Below are 14081 nucleotides of genomic sequence, written 5' to 3' on the forward strand. Positions count from 1 at the left end.
GAAATTTGTTTGGATAAATGTAACATATAAATAAAAAATATAGTGACAATTATTAGTCAAAGTAAAAAATGCTCTATTCTTCACATTTAATTTGTCCATCTTTTTCATTTTTGTTTCACATAATTTTTATTTTTTTCTAATCATATAATTATACACTTTAACCATATTTATTTATTTTAATCTTAATTTATAATTATTTTTATTATTAATACGCAAAACTCCATCCATCAGCTAAAATAGACAAATTAGCTGAAATTGAGGAAATAATAAAATTATAAACAAATAAAATTGTTTTTGTATAAAAAAATACTCCATTCTCCGGTCCAAAGAGGCTATTTGGAGTTTTGTAATAGATTAAGAAATATAGTATTTTATTAGTGAGTGTGTAGATTTTAACATGATAAAAAATAATAATATATTTGTAATTTAGACAAAAGTTAAAGTATTTTGATATTAATGTATAATTATTTTTAGTAAAATAAAAAATAATAATTTAAGTTGGGACGGAGAAAATATATATATTTTTTTGTTTATATAAAAAATATAGTACTATTTTTATTTATTTGTCTTAATTATAAATGAAAAAAAAAAAAAAAGAAAAAGATACACACACTCCCGTTAAAGACGAAAAGTTGACGGACGAACATAATAATAATAATAATATTATTATTATTACAAAAACATAAAAAAAAATGTTGGGTCCCACACTTGTCCTTATATATCATACCCTGTATTTGATTGGAATACAAAACCCAACCGCGCCCTTAAACCCTCGCCGCCGCCGCCGCCGCCCCGGCCACCGGCTGCGGCCACAGTCACTCTCACATATCTCCTCCTCCTCCTTCTTCTTCTCTATTGTTTCATCGTGCTTTTTCTCCGGCCATGGCGACGACCGAGGTTGTAGAGTCTGTGCACTTCAAATTCATGACGGATGAAGAGGTGAGGAGTCACAGCGTCGTGAAGATAACAAATCCTCACACCGTCGATACATTGGGCGCTGTAATTTCTGGCGGACTCTATGATCCGGCCATGGGACCTGTCGACGACAAATCCCCGTAAGCAGTGAACTAATAATCGGAACAAAGGATTTTGATTTTGCTGATTTATTACATTACTGTCATTCATCATTTTCTAATCTGCAGATGCGTGTCATGCGGGCAGCGTGGATTCTATTGCCCTGGCCACTGTGGCCATATCGACCTTGTCTCCTTAGCCTACAATCCCTTGCTCTTCAGTATGCTGAGCAATCTTTTGAACAAGACATGTTTCTATTGCTTTCACTTTAGGGCACGCAGGGAGGAGGTAGCATCTTTCTACTTAAGTGTTGCCTACTATTTTGGATTTATTCATTCATTCAATCATTTGAAATAATGCTTGCTTGATTTAGGTTGAAAGCTGTGTGTCTCAATTGAAACTTATTGCGGGGGGGAACTTTGTAGCTGCAAAGAATTTGGGTGCGCGACAAGCTGCGCAAAAGAAGAAAAATTTTGATATGTCGTTTCTCGGGGACGAAGAAGAGAGCCCATCTGGTGGAGAAGATCAGCATGAGCAGGGAACTGAAACTTGCTGGGATTCATGTCTTCTTAGTGAAGCAATGTCGGTTTTGAGTAATTTCATGAGGAAAAAAGAGAAGAAGTGCACTCATTGTGAGTGCAAGAATCCGAAGATCAGTAAACCTACATTTGGATGGTTTAATGTGGTAAGTTTGATTTGACTGGGGAGGATTTGAAAAGGATACTTTAATTAATGTATTAGTAGCCTGTGCTGTTGCCGGAAATCGGGATATATTGGAAGTTCTCTGATCGAATATATCAATTTTAATGCAAAAATTTTTAATACATCTTTGTTAGTGCCTTCTTGATATTGTAGCTGTATGTAATTGTTTTGGAAATTTGTGTTCTATTCATTAATAGTTTAATACCCATTTTAGGTGTCTGGTAATGCAAAGTTGAATTAAGATATGAAATGATGCAATTTATTATTGTACGCAGATTCTCACTCTGGGAGCATGTTACTGATGCTTGTATTTGTCGTTTTGTGTATATAATTGGTTATCTTATCCTTTTTCTCATTGTTCGTCAGTAAATAGTTTAGAGGAGTTTGTTCCAGGGAAAAAGTTTGAGAAGATAAACTTGATCTTCGCAAAGCCTGAAGGATTTGTTTTACGACTTTGATCTAGCACATATTGAAACCATATTTGTTATGAATTTGTGTTTCATTTCCGCGACACTAGAAATTTTCTGGATAAGTTGCTATTTACTTGGGTATTTATATATTGAGTGCTTCGGATATGGAACAGAAACTTTAAAACTGTTGAATCCACAAGGTTGAGCAAGGGGGAAATAACTAAGTTTGTGTAGGTAGAATGATCATTGTTCATCGCAGTTGTAAGCGTGAATTTGAATTTCATGTGCGTGAAACAACAATTGTTGCTTTAAATGATTATGTATTTGTGATTTTTCCTCTATTTCTTCTTACTATCTATGTTACTATTCTGTGTGCAGACTGGACTCTCCAGTACTCATTTACGGTCAAATGCCATACGAAATGCCAAGTTGGATATAGATCAAAGCGAGGGAGATATAGACATTTCTAACAGTACCAAAAAGTCTGGCAAAAAAGGTGTGAGTCGGAATTTTAATCCTGGTTTGAAGGATCCAAACAATTTATTCTCTGGACCTCTCTTACCTTCAGAGGTGGGTTATACGGGGATAAATCTTTATTGTTCTAGTTACTCGCATTTTTCCTAATTACCTTGTAAAATTTCCCTTTGACGAGTCATTATAAAATTGTATTTATTGTTTTGACAGGTTAAAGATATTTTGAGGCATTTATGGAAAAATGAAGCCACCCTTTGCTCATATATCTGTAATATTCAACAGAATCAATTTAAATTTTCTGGAGACATGGAAGGCTACTCTATGTTCTTCCTCGAAACAGTGCTTGTTCCACCAATAAAATTCCGGCCTCCAGCCAAAGGTGGCAATTCTGTAAGTGTTGGGGTATCCTGTTGGTCCAGCATCTATGTTCGACACTTTCCATCTATGATCTTATAGTTTTTATTTGCCTGCACATTTTTTCACTTGATTGCATGGCACATTCAGAAGAGAATTTATTTTTAAGGACAGTCCCTTGGTGGTTCAATTTATTTAAGACTCATAACACCACTGAAATAAAACCTTTGAAGTATGATACGTATATATATTTATTTATTAAGTGTCATTCTTAGTACATCTTTTCTTGATTATGCGGGAGGATGGTGAATTAAGCTGATTATATGATTACAAAGATCTTATTACCTATAAACTGTCGTTACTGCAAGTTGTGACCATAATTGGTTTCCTTTCAGGTGATGGAGCACCCACATACTGTTCTATTAGGGAAGGTGTTGCAAACAAATAGTGCTTTAGGAAATGCTCATATTAATAGTGCTGAAACGTCAAAGATCATTACTCGATGGATGGATCTTCAACAATCTATCAATCTCTTATTTGATAGCAAAACAGCAACTAGTGAGTCTGTTGATCTTGTTTTCAGCTTTAGCGCTGTTTTAAAATTAATTTCTGTGTCACGGTTAGAATCAAGGGCAGGAGTTACAAATATAGCACATGTGATTGTGGTTTAATTTAGCCATTTAGATCACCTCTGCAAGAGTTGTTCATGGCCATGAATAGCAGACTCCAATCTTTCTGTCCGTGTTCTTCATTTATCCTTGATTTTTTCACCAATTTCGTCAAATGTTTTCAAACCTAGAGAATATGGAATATGCACAAATTCAGTAGAATTTATATTAAAACAACTCAAATTCTCAAATACTAGCAATTAATATTTATATCTTGCCAATTGTCAGTCATGTTTAGATCCAGGGAAAAAAGGGCTCATGTGATGGAATGATTCCCTTTTTATGTGCTTTGCATAACTGCTCTTGTAGTTGGATCACATCAATATGTGTCTTGTGTCATTCTGTTCTTGCTTCCAAGCTAGTTGGACTACATGAACATCTGTATAGTATTACACATAGAGTTTGTCCGAGAATATGGAATGCGTTTTTTTTTTTTTTTTTTTTTTTTTTTTTTTAAGTTTAAATTATTTATATTTTTCTAAAAATTAATTAAAATTGGTTGCTTCAAGGATGCACATATGATCTATAACTCCCATTTAATGATGTGTTCTGTTTTCTAGTATTGAATGACAACATACTTAATACATTTTCGACTTTGTTTTTACTGTGTAAGCTTGCAAATGGATCTATACATGGATATAAGGTTCTATCTTTTATTGCAGCTCAAGCTCAAAAAGATGTTTCTGGAATTTGTCAATTCCTTGAAAAGAAAGAGGGTATTTTCCGGCAAAAAATGATGGGCAAAAGGGTCAATTTTGCCTGTCGATCTGTTATTTCCCCAGATCCTTATTTGGCAGTAAATGAAATTGGAATTCCCCCACACTTTGCATTGACGTTGACCTATCCAGAGGTATGGAGAATGCTTTCATTCTGCATCTATTTTCTTGTGTCAGTTTTGTCCTAAGGAAGATGTTATTAATGTGTGCCAAGTATATGAAAGTAGTGTCATGCAATATATAGTGATTGATGTTAATAAACTGCCCTATAGTTAATTGGACATAAACTAAATCCAATCAATCTATATGGTTATTTTCTTCCTGTTTGTGGTTGTTATGTTTGATCTCATGGCTAGTTGCTTTCCATGACATTATAAACCATATACTGAACTGTTGTTATGTTAGACATACTTGAGAAGTTTTACTGGTCTGGGAGATTATAAAATTTGAAGTAACATTGAACCTTCCATTTTAGAAGACAAGATTTTTAAGTAATTACTCAAGTATCAATTGCATCCTCACCTTAAAATTTTAAGATTTCCTTATCACCTTTAATGATTACAGAGGGTTACTCCTTGGAATGCTGAGAAATTGAGACGTGCAGTCATCAATGGGCCTCAAATTCATCCTGGGGCAACATCCTACATTGACAGTGTAGCCACTGTAAAGCTGCCAACAAGCAAAAAAATGCGTCTAGCAATATCAAGGAAGTTACCTTCTTCAAGAGGAGCAGTTTCACAATCAGGCAAAAATGGGCTTGAGTTTGAGGGAAAAATCGTGTGTCGCCACTTGCAAGATGGTGATGTTGTGCTTGTAAATCGGCAGGTACTTGTGTTGATTCATTAAAGCTGTAGTTTATTCATTTTGCTAATCATATCTACAACATCATTTGGTGTTTATTTATATCCTCTATACTGGGTCTTTCTATGGTAGATCAAATGTTATTTAATTAGGACTCTAAAAGTTAAGTTCGTACTGGGTTGATGTATGCTAGGAAAGTTTTTCCCTGTCGAGACTGAAATGTTGATATACATAATAACAGTTCACATCAAACAAATGATGTTATGTTATAGATGTTTGATTTCATGTGTTACATTGTGTCAATGTATTCTTTTTCTGTATTCCATGCACTTGTCAGTATTCTTCTCTCTGGGTTAACGTAAACTACTAACAATGCAGCTGATCCTTATTAGCTGTTATGTTAACAAAATTTGAATTTTCAATTTCAGCCGACACTACATAAGCCAAGTATAATGGCTCATGTTGTTCGTGTATTAAAAGGAGAAAAAACAATTCGCATGCATTATGCAAATTGCAGGTTAGCTTATTATTATTATTATTATATTTTTATTTTATATTTTTATGGTAAATTCTTTTTAAGTTTCTTTACATCGATAATATATTACCTAAGGATAATACTAACCTCTTAATTTGGTTTCAGCTCCTATAATGCTGATTTTGATGGTGATGAGATTAATGTCCATTTTCCTCAAGATGAAATTTCCCGTGCCGAGGCCTATAATATTGTAAATGCAAATGAACAATATATTGTTCCCACAAAGGGTGATACTGTGAGGGGCTTGATTCAGGTCAGTATCATTTCTGAACTTCAGTTTCTATAGTCCTCCTTCCAGAAAATTGTTGCAGTGGTTTTCTTAAAATATTTGCTCGAGCACCTGCATGATTGATTATATTAATGATCTAATAATCCAGGACCATATTGTGGGTGCTGTGCTCCTTACAATGAAGAATACATTTCTAAATCGTAGTGAATTTAGTCAGCTGCTTTATGGTTCTGGCGTGTTTGCTCGTGTGTCTGGTTCAAATCCTGGGAATAATTCTAGGAAGGTTTCTTTAGTGGATGCTGAAGGTATGGTGGACTGTGTTTTGCCTACGATATGGAAACCTGAGCCTCTTTGGACAGGAAAACAGGTTGAGTTTTTAACGTCCACTTTCCAGTCTTCGAGATGCATGATCTAGTAAGTTACCGTAATCTGTTTCTCTGCCTTTTCAGGTCATCACTGCCTTGTTGAACCATATAACCCATGGTTATGCACCCTGTACTGTTAAAAATCAGGGGAAAATTCCAAAGAATTATTTTACGGGTAACAGTTTCAAAAATGGAGAGGAAGATGATGACCATAATGCTGAACACAGCTTGTTGATCTGGAAAAATGAGCTTTTGCGGGGAGTGATTGACAAGGCTCAATTTGGAAAGTTTGGCTTGGTTCATACAGTGCAGGAGCTATATGGTTCATACAGTGCAGGCATCTTTCTATCTGCATTGAGTCGCCTATTTACTATCTTTTTACAGGTGCTTCTTATGTTGTGTTATAAATTGTATTTCTTCTGTTTGAAGAATCCTTTTTCCGAACATTTGGAATCATACCTTTAATTAATGTGTATTATGTTGCTCAGTTTCATGGATTCACTTGTGGGCTAGATGACCTTATCATATTACCTAATTATGATGCCCAAAGGAAGGAGAAGCTTGAAGGCGAAGATGTTGGGGAAGAGGTTCACTGTGATTTTGTGAAATTCAAACCTGGGCAAATCGGTATTATATCTTGGCTTTTATTGCTTTTATCTGTTATTTTGAGATAGCTAATTTTGTTTATAACTTTTGCCTTTGACTTTATTCCCAAGTTGTCTGCTGACAGCTGTGGACGTAGCTACCATTTCCCGCTGCAATATATTTTTGTACTCATGAAGTAACTTTGTTTTTTACTTCGTACAATTTTTATAATGCTTGATTTCTCGAAATTTTATTAAATGAGGAATTTTCTTTCTTATGGGATCGTATTCATCTAGATTTTGGGATCCTATGTTATTTATTGTTAGTTTTTAGAAAGATTTAATACAATACCCAATTGTACTTTAAATGCTTTGAATTGTTTAGACAAAGGCGATCAAGTGTGCAGGCTGCTGCCTTTTTCTATTTTTGTCTCACTGTGGATTCAAATAATGGGAACCAGCCAATTTCATCACTCCAATGCTTGGTTACAAACAATTATATACACTCAATGCCAATATTACAATTGGAACTCATTGCTCTATTCTTGATTGTTTTCAATCCAGTGCCCTCATTCTTATGCAAATATGACTATTTGTAATAAAATGGAATAGGTAAAGTCTCCATGAAATCATTGCTTTGGCAGAAGTATAGTGCCTATGTAACAAAGAATGCACAGGTTTTTATTTTTTTTACTTACATTAAGTTTTGATGACTTCTGATAGAAACAGATGCCCTGAAACTTGAGATATTACAATTATCAGGCTATTGATTAAATTCAAAATTAGCCATGATGGCCTTTTCAGTGATTTTATCAATGTTATGATTCTTCGCTGGCAATAGAGGTGCAGCGTGATGCTTTCTTGTGCTTCAGTTATCATGGTATTTAGAGGGGATTTATGCTTTAGCTAAAAATACTATATAAAAATGGCGTAACATCGACATGATGCCATTCCCATTTTTTACTATATTGCATGTGTAATGGTTGATGTGATTTTCAGAGTGGTGTTTTTTGACATATTTATATATTTGATTATTTATTCTTGAACATTATGTTTCATTTTGGTTACATAGGCCCTCAAGAACTGCAATTGGAGGTTGAGAAAGTCATTTGCCAGGACAGAGAATCTGCTACTGCAGCTTTGGACATGAAAATGAAAAACAAATTGACAAATAGGCTAACTAGGGAAGGTTCTCAGATACTCAAACACTTGCTGACAACTGGTTTATTAAAACCTTTCCCTAAGAATTGCATCTCTGTCATGACAACAACTGGGGCAAAGGGTAGTACGGTAAGTTTGAATACCATCATCAGCCATGAAGTTGTTATAATTGATGATGTCTAAATTAAATGGATGTTTTATATACATAAATGTGTGCTTATATTTTTACAATACATATTACTACTTTTCTTGCTGAAAATTATTTCTTTAGACAAATTAGCAGCTACACACCACGTAATATGGTTTCCCTTCTATTTGATGTTGTACACTATTACAACACATTTGTCTTGTTTCTAGAATCTACATGGTTGTGTTTTCAGGAGATTTTAGATTGTTTCACTGTCTTCCTTTAGTCATTTGCTAATGGCTTTTTTTTTCCTTATTTATCATGTACATCTTTTGTTTTAGTGTGGCTCTACACTTTCTTACCTTAATTTCTTATATAAATGATTAGTAATAAAGTTAATATGGTATTATCCAATTCCTCAGGTGAATTTCCAGCAAATATCTGTCTATCTTGGGCAGCAGGAGCTGGAAGGTAAAAGGGTACCTCGGATGGTTTCTGGAAAGACTTTGCCCAGCTTTCCACCATGGGATTTCACATCTAGAGCTGGAGGCTTTATTACTGATCGCTTTCTTACCGGGCTTCGACCACAGGAATACTATTTCCATTGCATGGCTGGTCGTGAAGGGTAAGGCCTAGTATTTGACTTGCATCGTTGCACCTTTTAAACAACTTACTGAAGTTGATTTCCTATTTGATTGCTCTGATGAATTTGGACTCACATTTTGTGCTGCTATTTGTTAATTTTATTCAGGTTGGTTGACACTGCAGTCAAAACATCTCGCAGTGGATATCTACAGCGTTGTTTGATGAAAAATCTTGAGAGCCTGAAAGTTCACTATGATTATACTGTCCGTGATGCTGATGGTTCTATCGTTCAATTTTACTATGGAGAAGATGGCATTGATGTGCACAAGACAAGCTTCCTGAACAATTTTAAGGCGCTAGAAGATGTAAGTAATATCATCTTTTATAAAATAGACTTATGTGTTGTAACTTTTATAACATAGACTCATAATGTCGCGTTTCTGTTTTAAATGATTCAGAATCAGGAAACTTTCAGTCAGAAATTCCAGAATATGCATGAATTTGGTAGTTACATCAACAGACTTCCCGAGGGACTTGAAAAAGAAGCTAGGAGCTATGTTCAAGAGAAGCAAGAGAAGTTATCTGTAAAACATAAAGCAAGTGGAAAGAACACACACAAGAAGCACAGGTCGAGTAAGAAAGATCACCAATTGAAAAATGAGGAGGCTCTTGGAATGAATCGAGACAGGTTTATGAAGTTGGTGGAGCAGAAATACTTGTCTAGCCTTGTACAAGCCGGAGAACCTGTAGGGGTCATTGCAGCTCAGTCTGTAGGCGAACCATCGACTCAGATGACGTAAGTTTCCTTTCTCTATATTCGTTGTTGCACTTTATTTAAAGATCTTGCATTCTTAAATCCAAGAAATCCAGATCGTCGACAACAACTTGCTTAATCTTTCACCTACTGATCTTATATAATTTACATATATAGTCTGTAGTTAAAAGAAAACTTTAATTTGACAAAACCTGCTGCCTACTTATCTATATATGAACAACAAAAGTTGGAGTAAATGAGCTGTTAAGAAAATATAATGAATTTGTTCATTCAACGTTTTTTATATGAATTGATTTTTTTTGTGTGTGGTATGTGAAATTGTGTTGGTAATATAAAAAATAATATTTTGTGTTGAATGGTTGACTTTTTATGAGTGAATGATATATATTGTATTATATTAATGTGTGTGTATATCTGTATTTTTTAATAATATCTATGGAGAATTGTTTCACTGGGAGTGGACAGACTGAATGTGTTTAAACCTATATATTCGCCTGCTCTTTAACACTGAACTGGTAAGCATTTATCTGAGTTCGTTTTACGATTTTGCTAGCATATTTATCATTTGTACTCAGGGTCTCAGGCTATGCATCCTTTAAGGTTCTATACAATTTTAAAGTTTGAAATATCAGTTCAATGGTAGTTCTTTTTAATGTGCAATGGTTAATCACATGTTTGCATTTCAACAGACTCAACACTTTTCATCTGGCGGGGCGCGGGGAAATGAATGTTACTCTCGGTATTCCAAGGCTTCAGGAGATTTTGATGACTGCATCAGATGTTATCAAGACTCCCCTCTTGACATGCCCATTCTCACAGAGGAGATCAAAGTAAGTTTGTACTGATAGCTAATATGAAATTTTTCAATTTTTAACTATGGACTAAAATAAATTTTGTCGTTTGCAGGCACGACGTTGTTTCTCTTGTTTCGAGTGTGAAAAAGGTGAGTGTATCCGATTTGGTAGAGAGCATGGAAGTTCAGCTCTCGTTGCATAAAGACCGGATCTATAAACTGATAATTAAACTGAAGGATAGCGAGTTTGTTCGATTGGAAGACACACATGAAACTTTGAAATCTTCGTTCTTGAGGGAGCTCGAGGATGCAATCGAAAGTCATGTTGTATTTCTATCCAAAGTAAGCGGAATACAAAATTCCACATCTGCACCAAGATCTGAAGCATCGAATGAAGCTGATGAGGACGAGCCAGGTGCCCAGAAACAGAAAAGGGACGATGATAATGACGAGGACAATGACGACGACGAAGATGGCGATGATCTTGACGCGGATGCACAAAAGAGAAAGCAACAGGGTACGGATGAGGTCGATTACGAGGATGGATCCGACAGCGACCCTAATGAAGATCCGGGAAATTCTAAGAACAGCGAAGATCATCAATCTGAAGATATCGAAGCTGGAGAAGATGAAGATATTGATGACTCAGAAGATCACAAAGATGAAGCTGTATCAGAAGCTAAATCTAGTCGGGAAAAGGCAAAAACATCAGAGAAAATCCTGAGTAAAATAGCGAAATCATCATCCGATCAGAAAGTCCGGAGGGCTATCTATATCGAGTGTGAAGGTTTAAAGTTTGAAGTTCACTTCAGATTCACGACAGAACCCCATGTCTTGATTGCTCAGGTATCTATATATATATATAAGTTTTCACATTATATTCCTAAAAGAATATTATCACATCCCGACGAATTCATTTTCCAGGTCGCCCTAAAAACCGCCAAAAAAGTGTACATCAAGCGCTCGAGCAAGAGCAAGATCAGCCAATGCAAGGTGGTGCAATACGATCCAGACGAAAAAACAGTGATTTGGGACGACAACCTGAAATCAAACGGCGCAAAAGCTGAAAAGAATGATGGAGATGAAAACTTGTATTGGGCAATGAAAGCTTCGGGCGTCGATTTCAGATCGTTCTGGGATTTGCAAGACGATCTTGATGTCAGTCGTCTCTATTCTAACAACATCCACGCCATGCTGAAAACATACGGCGTCGAAGCCGCAAGAGCTACTGTAATAAGAGAGGTGAAACAAGTCTTCGACATTTACGGAGTAAAAATTGATTTTCGTCACTTGAGCTTGATTGCAGATTACATGACGCACACGGGAGGGTACCGGCCAATGAGCAGGCACGGGAGCATTTCCGAGTCGTTGTCGCCGTTTCTCAAGATGTCATTCGAGACGGCTTCCAAGTTTATAGTCGAGGCCGCGTCCCACGGTTTGGTCGACAGCTTGGAAACGCCGTCGTCTCGGATTTGCCTGGGGTTGCCTGCGAAAGTAGGGACTGGATGCTTTGATATGATGCAGAAACTGGAAGAAGATTGTTGATCTGCAAGTCTCTGTAAGTTTTGTTTACTTTTATGCAGAATATGAAGTTTTGTTGTGAAATTGAAGTAGTGTTTGTTATCGTTAGGAACTAGAAACTTTGACAAGTTATGAAAAATGATTTGGTTTGATAGAGTAAGTTAGCTTCTATAATGAATATATAAATTAATATCTATATATATTTTTATATTATATATATATTTTTTTTTCGTCATTCAATTGTATGTTCACCAGTATAATTTTAAGAGAAATAGATAAAAATAAAAAATTTTATATTTTTGGATAAAAAAAATAGAAAAAGTAATATCTTTTTACCAGAAAAAGTAACGAGAATAAATTTGGATAGATAAAAAAAAAAAAAAGAATAAATTTGAATGACAAAAAAAGTATTTTATTTAAATTATACTCTATTCCATTATAACAGTTTGTTTACTATTTTTTTTCATCTCAAAATAATATTTTTATTTTCATAAATAAACGTATCACCTTAAAATTATTTTTTATTTTTTTTATTTTTATTATACAATTGTTACTATTTCTGCAAAAAAAAATTTTTTATCAATACGATTTTATCTAACTACCAATATTATTATCAATATTTTTTAATTCGGTGTCCAATCCAATCAAGACTGCGGAGGGAGTATATTTTATTATTTAGTCTAGTAATCTTATGTAATATACAGGAGATCGGTGATCTCAACGTTTATATCTTTTTCTCAAAATTTTTAATAAAATATTTTTTCTAATATTTTTTGGATATACGGTATTTTATTAATAATATATATATATGATAAAATCAAATTAAGAAACCAAAATATTATTAGTCATCCATCACAAATTTCAATTAAAATATAGTACTTCCTCTGTTCCGGATATTTTATCCGCCTTACTGTAGATACGAGAATTTAGGAGGGATATAATTACTAAATAATTAAAAATGTATTAGTAAAAATAATTATAGTATAATAAAAATTATTATAGATTAAGATTAAGATAATTGATTAGTATAATTAAAATTTAAAAAATTATAAATTAAATTTTTAAAAATAAGATTAAAGTGTATAATTATTTTCCAAAAAAGAAAAGTGACAAAATAAGTGGGACGGACGAAAATGGAAATATGGACATGAGAAGTTGGACGGAGGGAGTATTATTTTATTTAAAAAATATTATATCAAAATATTATTTATATTAAAATTTAAATAAATTTCAAATTTTAAATATAAACTAGAAACACTTATAAAATTTACTCTCTTCGTTTCACTTTATTTGTCTATTATTTTTATTTTTGTATGTTACACTTTATGTCATTTTTTCTAAAAAAAAAATATTATACACTTTAATCTTATTTTAAATTTCATAATCATTTTTTTAAAATCTAAACTAAATTAGTTAGTTATTTATCTTAATTTATAATTATTTATATTATACTACTTTTATCCGGCTCTAAGGGTTTCATTTACTTTTGAGTGTTGATACTTGAATATTAATTATTATACTAACATTTGTACAAAAAAAAATATACAAAGATAAAAATATTTTTAATATTAAATACAATGACGCAAAAAATAAATGAGATCCTTATAGTCATACGGAAGGAGTATAATAATAATTTTTACTAATATATTTTTTAATTATTTATTAATTATATTTTACTCAAATTCTCGTATCTACGAGGTCATCCCAAGTTTTATTTATTTTACTATTACAAGACCCAAGATTTTTAGGCAAAATTAAAAAAATTTGCCCGTGTATAGCAAAACTTGTTGAAAAAACTCTCAAGTTCTAAAATTTTAATTTATCTATTTGTAGTTTTAAAAATATTACAAAAATTATCTCTTTCGTTAGTATTTAATAAATATTATATAAAACGCCTCGTTACTCCGAGCATGATTAGAAATCCCAAATTAGAAAGAAGAAAATTACAAAATTGAGCTCACCGCTCTGCGTCATTCTAATTCCGATGGCCTCCGTCGACCGTAAGTGTATCATTTATTACCCTCGTTCCTCAGTCTTTTGTTAAATTACCTTCACCTTGCTCATAAGTGATTTGCAAAAGAAATTTTGTGGACCAATGAGGAGGGGTAAGTGTGCAATATTATCAAACGGAGGCTTGTGGTTCTTTTAGTATTCCGATTTGGCTTTGCCGTTAAATTTTCACATGGCTTCTCTTCCTAGTTCGATCTCAGAACTTCATTTGACAATTTGAAGTTATGAGGGAAGGTTATCATCTAAAGACACTTCAA

The 14081-nt window shown here is 33.7% G+C and overlaps 1 protein-coding gene across 1 annotated transcript; it reads left to right on the top strand.

The window, feature by feature from the left end:
* Nucleotides 1-736: 736 nt before the first annotated feature.
* On the top strand, nt 737-11996 carry LOC127241287 (DNA-directed RNA polymerase I subunit 1). Its single transcript, XM_051260242.1, has 20 exons — nt 737-1055; nt 1143-1302; nt 1388-1699; nt 2505-2696; nt 2811-2990; nt 3350-3512; nt 4285-4472; nt 4903-5163; nt 5568-5656; nt 5780-5927; nt 6052-6270; nt 6353-6652; nt 6757-6895; nt 7925-8142; nt 8563-8765; nt 8892-9090; nt 9184-9521; nt 10190-10330; nt 10407-11139; nt 11218-11996. The coding sequence occupies exons 1-20, from the start codon at nt 883-885 to the stop codon at nt 11836-11838; spliced, it is 4977 nt and encodes a 1658-aa protein (XP_051116199.1). The 5' UTR covers nt 737-882; the 3' UTR covers nt 11839-11996.
* Nucleotides 11997-14081: the final 2085 nt, after the last annotated feature.

Source organism: Andrographis paniculata, unplaced genomic scaffold (genome assembly GCF_009805555.1).
Source record: "Andrographis paniculata isolate CXL003 unplaced genomic scaffold, ASM980555v1 Contig82END, whole genome shotgun sequence".
NCBI classification, from domain to species: domain Eukaryota; kingdom Viridiplantae; phylum Streptophyta; class Magnoliopsida; order Lamiales; family Acanthaceae; genus Andrographis; species Andrographis paniculata.